At 52.3% G+C, this 12061-nt stretch overlaps 1 protein-coding gene across 8 annotated transcripts in view; it reads left to right on the forward strand.

Moving 5' to 3' along the window:
• LOC122748565 (RAP1 GTPase activating protein) overlaps positions 1–12061 on the forward strand; it is a 113270-nt gene that overhangs the window by 75502 nt on the left and 25707 nt on the right. For all 8 annotated transcript variants that reach the window (XM_043994246.1, XM_043994248.1, XM_043994247.1 and 5 more), the window contains 4 exons: positions 5928–5963; positions 6839–6886; positions 8121–8159; positions 11090–11275. In XM_043994246.1, the coding sequence (XP_043850181.1) occupies positions 5946–5963; positions 6839–6886; positions 8121–8159; positions 11090–11275 (291 nt within the window). In that variant the 5' untranslated portion in view covers positions 5928–5945. The remainder of the gene's footprint in view (positions 1–5927; positions 5964–6838; positions 6887–8120; positions 8160–11089; positions 11276–12061) is intronic.

Consider the following 12061-nt stretch of genomic DNA (forward strand, 5'->3'; position numbering starts at 1 on the left):
ACATCAAGAGCCTCATAAGCACACACATCTATCCAAGCATGTGTGTGACATGTAGTGGAAAGAACATTGAACTTGGAATCAGGCAACCTGGATCCCAGTCCTGACCAACACTTCTTAGCTGACCATATGTCCTTGGGCAAGTTGCTTCCCATTCCTAGGGGCCTCAGTTTCCCCATTTGTCAACTGAGATAATAACACGGATGTTGCCTTCCTCATCAGGATGTTGTGAAGAAAGCCCAGAGAAGGGCTTGCCTCTGTCTTCCCTGCTGATCCATGCAACCCAATCACACACACACACACACCCAAACACACAGGCTCCTGTTTGCTGGATGCCCAGACATCTCCACAGAGTGGGGCCCACCCCTCCCCGTGGGGCTGTGTGGGAATGCAGGGCCTTCTCAGGTCTGCATTGCGATAGGTGCCCGGAAGCACTTGGATCCAGGGAGCCAGCTGTGTGAATCAATATTTGCTGTTGTTAATTATTAAAACCGAAGCTGGGGGTATGGCTGGAAAACATGCATCTCCGGAGTTCCTGCTGCCCCAGCTCCCGGGGCCCAGAGCTCCAGTCAATGCCAGCTGGAGCCCCAGGGAGTTTTGGAGGTTCTGGAGGCTAGGCAAGCAAAGTCCAACCTTCTGGGACAGCTGAAGAACCTAGGGGATCCTCCCCAGCATGAGGGATGCTTAGACACTTTCTCAACATCTCTTGGAGAATCCCAAGTCCCTGTGCTTCTGAGTAGGACACTCTAGCCTGTTGCCTGAATTGGTACCATCTGCAACCACCAACCCTAGAATGGATTGGGGCTTACAACATAGACTGCTAGAAAGCTATTATCATCACCATCATAGCAGATGCCTGGCTTGTAAAGAACAACACATGTGCTGTTTCATTTAATGACATAGAACATCACAGTTTGGAGGGGCCTTAGAACACAGAATGTCAGGGCTGGGAGGGACTTTTAGAAGCAAGTCTACTTTCTTCCAGTCCAGTACTCCCTGCCCATCCTTCCCAGGGACTCTGCCCAGGAAAATCTCTGTAGTTATAGGTGACTGGGAGCATCACATCTTGACCAGGTGCCAGAGGGCTGGAAGCTTTCTAGGGCTCAGGCCATCAGGGAGAGGAACACGAGGCAACGAGAATCCAGCTGAGAGGCTGCTGCCAAAGCTGTGATACATGAAAAGAGTGCTGAATTTGGCACCAAAGGACCTGGCTTCAAATCCTGACTGCCATTTATTACCTGTGAGACTCTGGGTCTCGGTTTCCTCATTTGAAAAAGGGCTGGAGCTGGGAGGGCCCTTAGAACCCAGAATGTCAGAGCTGGGAGGGTCCTTAGAACCCAGAATGTCAGAGCTGGGAGGGTCCTTAGAACCCAGAATGTCAGAGCTGGGAGGGCCCTTAGAATCCAGAATGCCCTCCCGGCTCTGACTTTCTCTGCTCTAAATTTCCTTCCAGCGCCTAGACTGTGTTCCAAGACCTCAGCTGTGACATTCTAGGGTTTTTTCCGCTCTGACATGCCCTGGTTCTAAGAGGAAAGAGGCAAAGTTTTGGAGGCGGCACTGTCCCCCCCTCCCTGAGGCTTTAGGGAAGAAGGAAAGTTAAAGTGCTTGGAGATCCTGCTGTGGGCAGCGGCGGGGTGGGCGGTCGGAGCCAGGCGGGACCAGGAGCGGTAGGGCCGGCTGGGCCGGGGGCGGGTCCACGCTGCCTCTGCCCGCCCCTGCCCCCGCCCCGCCCCGCGCCGCCCGTACCTGCTGGCCCGCCCCCTCAATCCCCCTCCCGACCCGGCTGAGCCTCCGCCAGCGCCGCTGCCGAGCCCCAGCCCGAGGCCGGAGCGAGCGGGGCAGGGGCCGCCGGGGCTGCCGGGGCCGGGGGCTCGGGAGAGCTGGCGAGAGCAGGGACCGGGGCGCGGGCGGAGGGGAGGCGAGGCGACGCGGGGGCCCGGGGCCGGCTCGGAATGGCACAGCCGCGGCCCCCGGCGCCCCCCGCCCGCCCGCGGAGGGGGTCGCTGCCCACCGGGGCCGCCTGGCAGGTGAGCTGGGCCGGGGTCGGGTCGACGGCGAGATCGGGATGGGGCGGGGGTATGGGGGGGCGGGGAGACGTGGTACCTGAGGCAGGACCGACTCCTCTGTGTGTGTGTATGTGTGTGTGCTTGTGTGAGCGCCCTGCGAGGGGGGTTTCCTCTGTGGGCTCTCAAGGGTCAGTGAAGGGGTCGCCCTGACCCTGAATCTAGCCCCAGAAATGCCTGCCAATATTTGGATTAAGCTGTCATTGCTCGTTACAGCGACTCTGGCCCTGGTTTACACTTACAATTCTCCAGGCAGGTTTGTGTGTCTGTGTGCGATTGTCCAGGACTGCATGATACTCTGTGTGTGTGTGTGTGTATTACACCCCAGTTGTGAAATTGTCTTTCTGGGGTTAGGTTGACTTAATCACTGACACTGCGTGTAACACTCTCCTGGGGTGTGTTGGCGTGTCTCGGAGCCTGCCTGTGTGTGTGTGTGTGTGTGTTAGAAGTTGTTCCTTTATATTGAACTGTGTAGACTCATGTAACCCTAAAATGTCAGGCCTGGGAGGGCCCTTAGAACATGGTATGTAAAAAATGGGAAGGATCCCATCTCCTTGGACCCCATTAGGTGAGACCCCTGAGGCGCAGACATCACAGTGACTCTCCTGGGATCAGATGGGAGGTAGAGGCAGAGGCCAGGTTGGGGCCCATGTCCTCCCTCTCAGCCTGGGGCCCTTTGCACTCCCGGGTGTTTTGGCCGGATTTGTCCTGTGGCTGGCCCGAGGTTGTGGGACTGCCTTCCCCACTTGCTAGGATTATTGTGGGACATTGTTGCTCTTTGTCCTTCCTTCTCCAAGAGGACCATGACATTGGGGTGATGGTATGACTTGCAGTGAATTGGATTTAAGTGGGGGAGGGCTGTGCAAGGTCACCAACCTCACTCTCTCCTCCAAAGCCATCTGGGTCCAGTGGCAAGATAGATAACAAGACAGCTGGAGATGGTCCTGGATAAACATCCAGCTGAGGCAATTGGGGTGAAGTGACTTGCCCAGGGCCACACAGCTAGTAAGTGTCTGAGGTGAGATTTGAGCTCAGGTCCTCCTGACTCCAGGGCCCGTGCTCTATCCACTGTGCCACCAAGCTGTCCCTTGTACCCCCTTGAGGAACTGGAGACAAGGGAGTTGTTATTTGTGTGGTTGTGCTTCTGACTTTCTGCTATTACAGGCACTGTTTTGTGTTCGTGGTGTGGTCGGGTGTATGCAGAGGGGGCACTTGTTCCTGATACCATAATTAGGAGCAGGTATCTGAATTCACAGGCTTCCTCCCCTGCCCCCAAAGCTTTTCCCCCAAGGAGAACCTCCCATAGGGTCATGTCTAGATTTTATACTGCCTCAGTGTATGCACTCACCCATGTAGAGTGTAGACAGGGTAAGGGTCAGTGTGTGAGCGTCCATGAACATGCTTCTGTGTGTGTCAGTATATCCTTGTGTGTGTCAGTGTGCCAGGCTGTAAGTACATGTGTGTATATGATGCCCCTTCCAAGGAGTGCAGAGCACAGGGCCAATGGTTGGCCATTGACAGAGGATTTGGGCACTTGTCTGAGAAAACTTGGAAAGCTATCCTGGCCCTGCCCCCTGGGACTGCCTTCCCTTCAGGAAACCTAGCTGGGCTCAGCATTGGCACTTGAGTGGCAGGAGCTAGGAAACTTGAAAGCCTAGCCTGGAAGTGGCAGAGCTCAATGCCACATATATATGACTGTAGCATTCATGGGAGTGGGTCAGGGGAGAGGGGGGCAGTGGAGGAAGGAGGGTTTGATTATAATATTGTGTGTGTGTGAAGAGATAAGGAGAGCAGGTATTGATGATGGGTGTGGTCTACCTCAGCATCTCCTCTCTGTATAGAGAAGCAGATAGAGACTGGCTCTCATAAGACACTTAGCTGTGTTCCCATCATCTACACTGGGGGCTCAGGATTCACTTGGAGATGGGAATCGTCATGGCAGAATTGTGCCCATGGTCACCAGGGGAGTCCCCTGAGATTTGTCCCCATCATTCCCTAGAACGGGCCCAAATAGCCCTTTGGGATGAAATTAGGGACTTTCTATTCCTCTTCTGTGTCTACATGCTGGGGCCTGGCACACCCCTGGCCTCCTTCTTCCAGCAGCTTGGCATTGCCCTGGGTGGCTGCTGGTATAAGGGCTACTGTCTCCCCATCATAAGATTTAAGAGAAGGAAAAGGCCTTAAAGATGATCTCATTTTAAGGCAAAAAGTTTGGGGGCAGCTAGGTGGCACAGTGAATAAAGTACCAGCCTCGGATTCAGGAGGACCTGAGTTCGAATCCGACCTCAGACACTTTACATTTACTAGCTGTGTGACCTTGGGCAAGTCACTTAACCCTCATTGCCCTGCCCTCCCCCCCCCCAAAAAAAAGATCATATCATTTTACAGATAAGCAAACTGAGGTCCAAGGAGAGGAAGGGACCAGTCAAAGGTTCCCTATTCAAAGTCTTATCTTCTGAGCCCCAGTTAATTTTTTCCATGACCCTTCCAACCAGAAAGAGAAGTCTAGGACCAGGGTTTGTCCCTCTGAGCACAGATTTTCTGGGTGGGAGGGAATGTTTTGGGAATTATGGAACTCTTGTTGGGCTTGGGGTGGATAGGATGGAGGGGACATGGGCCTGGCTCCTTAAAGAGGGGAGTTTATTTAGTATACATCCTTCCTCCTAATTTTGGACTAGGAAGGATAGAAGTGATCAACCCTAAGAGAAGTGAGGAGCTGGTGAGAGCCCACCTTCCCTTGCTAGAAGAGGGCTTAAGCCTGGTGGGCCTGGTCCCAGTGGGTAAGACTGGGAGTAAGTGGTCTCTGGAGTTAGAAGACCCGGGTCTGTGTCTGATCTCTGGAAAATGAGACAATTGAACTAGACAGATTATGCTGTCTCTTCCAGCTCTGGATCAATGATCCAAGTTCTCTTCCAACTCCGAGATTCTTTGAAGCATAGTGGGAAAGAGGATTGAATTTAGAATCAGAAAATATGGGTTCCCATTCCACATCTGCTACCTAATCCCCCTGTGACCTTATGTCAGGAACATAATTTCTCTAGGCCTCAATTTTCTCTTCATTAAGAAAACCTGGAACATGGAATACTGGAACATACCTTAGAACACAAAGTGTCAGAGCTGTCGGGAGGACTCTTAGAATGAAGGATGTCAGGGCTGGGAGGGCCCCTAGAACACAGAATGTAATTTGGGAGGGATCTTAGAATACAGAATGTCAGAGCTGGGAGGGCCCTTAGAACACAGGATATCAGAGCTGGGAGGGCCCTTAGAACACAGGATATCAGAGCTGGGAGGGCCCTTAGAACACAGGATGTCAGAGCTAGGAGGGCCCTTAGAACACAGGATGTCAGAGCTGGGAGGGACCATAATAGTCTGTCACAATACAGACTGTAAAGTGGGGGGATTTGAAGATCTCTAAAGACCCTTCCAGTTCTAAACCATTTAATCTTGTGGTTCTGTGAACTCCAAAGCTGGCCCTGGGCTCTGAGTACCCTACCCAGGTATAGAGCATGAACAGAGAAGTCCAGCATTGTGGGGCCTCAGAGAGCCTTCGTCCACTGCTTGGGGGGGGACTTGAAGGGTCCAGAGGATACACAGACCAAGCTGTGCAAGCTTGCCTTTGAGCTATAGGGGGAGAGGCATTGCCTCTGGAGACAGAGGACCTGGGTTCTAAGCCAGTCTTTTCACTTAACTTTCTGTGTTACCTTGGGTAAAACCCCAGGTCCTGTGGGTAAATCACTGTCTCCTTGGGCCTCATGTATAAAGTCAGGCGTCGGAGCCGGTGGCCTCTGAGGCCCTGGCCAGTTCTAGATCTGGGAACCTCTGATCCTGTGACCTGACCCTGCCCTTCCCCCGTTTTCTCTGTTGCAGAACTTAGACTTGTTTGAGATGATTGAGAAGATGCAGGTGAGTGGTGGGCCTTTTGGATCTCCTCTGGGGGGCTCTATATGGGTGCAGGATAGGGGTGGAGGAAACCTAGACACCCTAGATCCTCAGGACCTCTTCACGTCCTGCTGGGAAGAGGCCGCAGCGTCTCTATAGTGGGGAAGGGGGTCATGTCCGAGCACAGGGCAGTGCCTGCATCATTCTGATGGGTTCCAGGTCCCAATCTCCATCCTGGTGGTACCAGGCTCGGCATCACCTTTGGCTGTGGGCCTGGGGACCTGCTCTTGCTGTCTCCAGGCCAAGGTCTCCTCTAGCCACGGCCCCTTCCACCTGGCCCCCCATGGAACGAAAGCATCCCTGAGGGGGAGGGGACCTCTGAGTTAAGCCAGTTGAACTTCTAGCTGAAGTACAGATTCCCTCTCCAAGAACCCTTGTGCGTGGGCATCCGGCCTCTGGCCGAATAGACCCTGTAACAGAGAGCCGTCTACCTTTGAAAACCACCCAGTCCATTTCTGCAGAGCTTCTGTTGATAGGTCATTCTCCCTTCGGAGGATGCCAAACCTAGCTCCCTGTACTTTCCACCCCTTTGTTCTTGGAGGCCCCTAAGAACACCGAAAGGGTCTTAGCCTAGGCCCTAGGCTCAGGACTGCCACCGGGAAGCAGGGTGGCTTTGTCTGCCTGGCCCCCTCTCTGGGCTCCAGTTTTTGCTATCTAGAATTCCTTCCCAGCTCTGGCCCTCTCAGTTCTGAGGTCATTCCTACCTCTGATGTCCTGTGTTCTAATCTCAGGGACCTTCTAGCTTTCACAGTATGTGGTATTGATTAGTGTAAAGGGGCCGAGAGGTCTCTATCTGGAGAGACTTCCAGGGTCCCGACTGGTAACACTTATCTTTGCAGGGAAGCAGGATGGATGAACAAAGATGCTCCTTCCCACCACCTCTCAAAGTAAGTCCCAGTGCTCCCTGGGTGGGTGGGGGGGAGGGGGAGAGCACTGGGCTGTTCCTATCCCAGGCAAATGCTTCCCTGGACCTCAGGCTCTTGACCTCAAAAGTGATTCTTCACCACCACCATCCCCACTGGCGCCCCTTTGCCCCTCTCACCAGCCTGTTGACTCTCTATGGTACTTGTGGGCTTCTTTGGAAAGTGGGGTGGGGGTGGAAATATAGATTCCCAAGGGAGGGGAGGTAGGGAGGAAGGTGCTCTTGTGAGCACATGGACAGTATTTATCAGCTGGTTTCTAATTCTATTCTTTTTTTTTTTTTGGTGGGGCAATGAGGGTTAAGTGATTTGCCCAGGGTCACACAGCTAGTAAGTGTCAAGTGTCTGAGGCTGGATTTGAACTCAGGTACTCCTGAATCCAGGGCTGGTGCTTTTTATCTACTGCACCACCTAGCTGCCCTCTAATTCTATTCTAAGAGCATCAGAAGGCAAGAGGACAGTGTAGGGGATGACAGCTGACTATACATGTTCTCAGATTTCCTCCCAGCTCTGACATCCTGTGTTCTAAGGGCCCTCCCAGCCCTGACATCCTGTGTTCTAAGGGCCCTCCCAGCTCTGACATTCTGTGTCCCAAGAGCCCTCCTAAATCTCAAGAATCCCAGTTTCCTGTGTTCCACCTCTTTCTCTGCCAGGAAACATTTTTTCTACCCTTGGGACCTGGAATTCCATATGCAATCACACTTATTGACTATGGAGAGATTTGAATCCAGGTCTCCCCAGGTGATCCCAAGGATGTGGTAGGCTTTGCCATCCTGCATCTGCAGCAGGGCTGGGCAGGAGTGCAGTCAGCCCAGGCACTGGGCTGTGGCTCTGCAGAACTCATAGAAAGTCAAATGGGGATTGGGGCAGACTCTTGGTGCCCTGACTGTCCGTGACCGTCCCTTGCACCCCATGTAATTCAAGGATCAGGGGTCTGAGCTTAGCTCTACTTTCCCCTTCCTGTATGACCTCAGGCAGATCCCTGCCACTCTCTGGTCCTGTAAAAGAGGGGAGAAAGGACACTTCTCACCTTCGCTTTCCCCCCTTCCCCCTTTCTCTTTGCCAATCCTGAGTGTTCCAAAAAGCCAGCAAGGCGAACCAAATGATTGTGAGATGTTCTAACAGATAACTCGGGCCACGAAGGACAGGAGGGTTAGGGCTAGTAAGTCTATCTCACTTCTCACTTGTTTGTGTTTTGCAGACAGAAGAGGATTACATCCCCTATCCCAGTGTCCATGAGGTAATTCAAGATACTCTCCCCTCTCCCCAGGGGCGCCCCCCTCCCAATCCTTCACGATCTCTCACTTCCCTGGGAGAACAGATCACCCTAGTATAGAATCCCTGGTAGTTCTTAGCCAGGACTGGACAGTTCTCCCATCCACATCTCTGGGGTTAGGGGTGTGCCACCACACCCCGAAGCCCAGCCCACAATCTGGAAAATCTTCATAAAATTTTGGGCCTTCCCTCTGTATCAGAAAAGGAGTCTGAATTATTATGGTATTAAAAGATAAAGTATGTTGATATTATACAATATTATACCTATATTTTGACTTTTTCTGTGTCATCTGCAGCTCCTGCAAAACTCCCCCCAAATTCCCATTTAATTTCTTATGCTGACCCACCGTTTATCAAAACTCCCTATGAGGAAAGTCCCGATGTAGAAGGGACAACTGTACTCCCTCAGGGGAAAGAGAAATCACTGGACACCTGGGCCACACCCCAAACGCTGAGGCCACAGATCAAGGGTTTGCGGTTTCCCTTATCTCCTCCTTCCTGTTGGGGTATGGAGGGCAGGCCTGGCTTTTGGTCATCCTACAAGTGCTGATTCTGCAGTGACTTTGGGCCAGGCTTTGTGCTAGATGGTGAACACATAGTGATAAAAATGAAATAGGACCTGCCCTCAGGAAGGTCATACTCTACTGGGGGTGTAGGAACAGTAAGTATACAGATGAATACAGAGTAACTGGGGAGGGCGGTGGAAGTCAGGAAACGTGTAGGAGGTGGCTAGAGGTTCTAAGAGATGCTAGTTCTAGAATACCACCCCGAGATTCTAAAAGGTGCACGTGAGGAGGACACGTGTTCTAGGTGGGGGGGATACCCTGTGCTGGAGACCCCAGGGTTTTGGGGAGGAAGAGTCACTGGTTTAAGGGTCCTGAAACCTTGGAAGGGCTGGATGACCCATGGAAAGCAGTTCACAGTTACACCAGTTCCAATCAGGCAGCCAACATTTATTATGTGCCAGGCAAGAATTGGGATACAGAGACAAAGGTTACATTGTCCTTGCTCTCAGTGAGCTTACATCCTAACAAAGGAGATGTAGAAATAACTAAGTCCACATAAGATACATAAAGGGCAGAGGTAAGGTGATCTCCCAGGGGAAGGTAGCAGGGGGGAGGGGGCTGGGAAAGGCCTCCTGCAGAAAATTGGGTTTGACATGCATCTTGAAGGAAGTCAGGGAAACTAAGAGGCAGTCATTGCAGGCATGGGAGGCAAAGGCGTGGAGATGGGAGATGAAGCAATGCAAAGAGGCCAGTGTAACGGGACCATAGCGGGCATGGAGGGGAATAAAGTGTAATGAGTCAGGAAAGGTAGGAAGGGGGCCGTGTTTTGAAAATTTTCTAAATACCAAACAGAGGAATTGATATTTGATCGTGGAGGAATTAGAGAGCCACTGCAGCTTAAGGAGGAGCGAGGCTGACATGACCAGATTTGCACTTTTCAGCAGTTGTATGGAGGATGGATTGGGGCAGGGAGCGCCTTGGTGGTGGTGGTGGGAGATCACTTAAAAGGCTAATTCGGTAGATCTGATGAGTGGTGGGGTGGTCCTGAGCCACAGCAGTGTGATGGGAAGGGATTGAAGGGGAAGCATAGGAGAGATTTTGTGAAGATCTAAAACAAGAAGATTTCAAGGCTGATTCTCTGTGAGGCATGAGGGGGAAGTGGAGAATTCTGGGTGAAACAGGGAGGATGGGAGTGCCCTCTGCACTAGGAGGGGACTTGGAAAGAGGGGAGGGTTTGGGAAAGATCAGTTTGAGGTCAGTTTGGCCATGTTGAGTTTAAGATGTTTGGAGGGCGTCCAGTTGGGAAGATGTGCAAGAGGCAGCTGGAGATGAGAGTCGAGGTCAGGGCTGGATAAATAGGTCTGGGAGTCATCTGCCTGGTGATGAGAGTTAAACCTATGGGAACAGATGAGATTACCAAGACAGATAGTCTAGAGGGAGAAGAGAAGAGGACCTGGCCAGGACAGAGCTTTGGTGGTTACATGGGTGCAATATGGAGGAAGGATTAGCAAAGTTGGGAATAGGCTGTCCAGCCTGCAGTCTCCTTTAAGAGAGAGGGAGATCGGGGTCCCCAGAAATCAGCCTTCTTTGCCATCTTACTGGTCCCTCTGGTGGCAGCCTTTCACTGTGACATCTCTGCCAAGGACTGACCTCGGATACAGGGAAGGGGACAGGCAAGGCTTCTCTGGTACTATGCCTGGGCTGCGTTGTCCCCAAGGCCTCCGAAGAGGAATTCTTGGTTACCCTTCTGTTTGGTTTTTGTTTTTTTGGGGGGGGGGAGGTTTCAGCCCCAGGGGCTTGTGGGTGATGCCATGAACTGCCCTTGGAAGGGCCAGGCAACCCAAGGAAGCAGATCCAAGTTGAAAGGAAGCACAGCAGAGGGGAAAGAATTGGTATTTCTTAGTCAGAAGCTGTGAATTGGAGTCTTAGCTCAGTCACTAGACAATTCACTCCTTTCCAAGCTGTGGTTTGCTCATCTCTAGCATAAAGATAATAACAATTAAAAATAATTAAATAATGTAATATAAATAATATTACTACTACTAATGATACTACTACTACTACCATTACTACCACCACCACCACTACTACTACTGCTGCTGCTGCTACTACTACTACTACTACTACTACTACATGGGGTTGTTGCCAGGAAAGCCTGAGTTGTTATTATCTGAGGTAAACAATAAGAGTAAGAGCTCTTTAAGGTCTACAAAGCCCTTTACATCTGTCCCCCCATGGCTCACACAGCCAGTAAGTATATGAATCAGGATTCCAACCGAGTCTCTAGTGACTCCCAGTGCAGAGCCCTGTGCCCCATCGGGCTATGGAGATGTTACCTACAGGCACGGCCTTTGACGAGATGCCTGCTCTTACCTGTCTCCTCTTCCAGGTCCTGGGGCGTGAAGGGCCCTTCCCCCTCATCCTGCTGCCTCAGTTTGGGGGTTATTGGATTGAAGGCACCAATCATGAGCTCAGCAGTATCCCGGAGACCGAGCAGCTGCAGTCTCCCACGTCCAAAGTGAAGCTAGAGTGCAACCACACGGCCCGGCTCTACCGAAAGTATTTCCTAGGCAAGGTGAGCTGACTGGCCCCGGGGCTACCTGAGAGCCGGCCTTCCTGTGGGTCATTTAACTGAGAGGCAGCAGGTCTACTGGGGATGCCAGGACAGCCTGCCAGGGTCGGGCATGACCGTGGCCTTCTGAGATGTTGCCCTGGGAAGTGCCCAGGTGGTGTTCCCCTGGGGCCACAGGAGGACCTGGGACTCAGCAGCTTCCTTAGGACAGGAGTGGCTCTGGAGGGCATCCCAGGGGGGTAGTTGAATTACCTTTCAGGCCCATTCAGACTGACTTCTTCAGGAGGGGGCCCCGGCAAGCTGAGGAGTCAGCGGTGTGATTTGGTGGGCCTTGAAAGCAAATGCTGCCCTGCAGAGGGGCGTCGGGTACTCTGCCATGGGCAGACCATCTAGAGCTAGAAGGGACTTCATTTAGTCTAGCCCTCTCATTTTACAGATGGGGAAACTGAGGCCCAGGGAAGGGAAGTGACTTCCCCAAGGCCAGACAGGTAACAAATAGCTGAGGTTAGAGCTGGGACAACTGAGGAAGGCAGAGAACTGAGATGTTTAGCTTGGAAGTGACCTGGGCAGGCTGGGGGAGGGGAGACACATCAGCTGTCTTCAAGGATTAGAGTCACTCTGCTCAGCCTAAGAGGGCAGAGCCAGGGTCGAAGGACAAAAGGTGCAAAGAGGAGGGTTTAAGATGGAGGTCAAGAACAACCCTCCAGACAATCTCAGATTTCCAAAAGTGGAGACCTCTGAGTGCCAAGAGGACACCAGTGGAACATGCATTCCAAAGAGCTGGGTTCA

Source organism: Dromiciops gliroides, chromosome 3 (genome assembly GCF_019393635.1).
Source record: "Dromiciops gliroides isolate mDroGli1 chromosome 3, mDroGli1.pri, whole genome shotgun sequence".
Taxonomy (NCBI): Eukaryota; Metazoa; Chordata; class Mammalia; order Microbiotheria; family Microbiotheriidae; genus Dromiciops; species Dromiciops gliroides.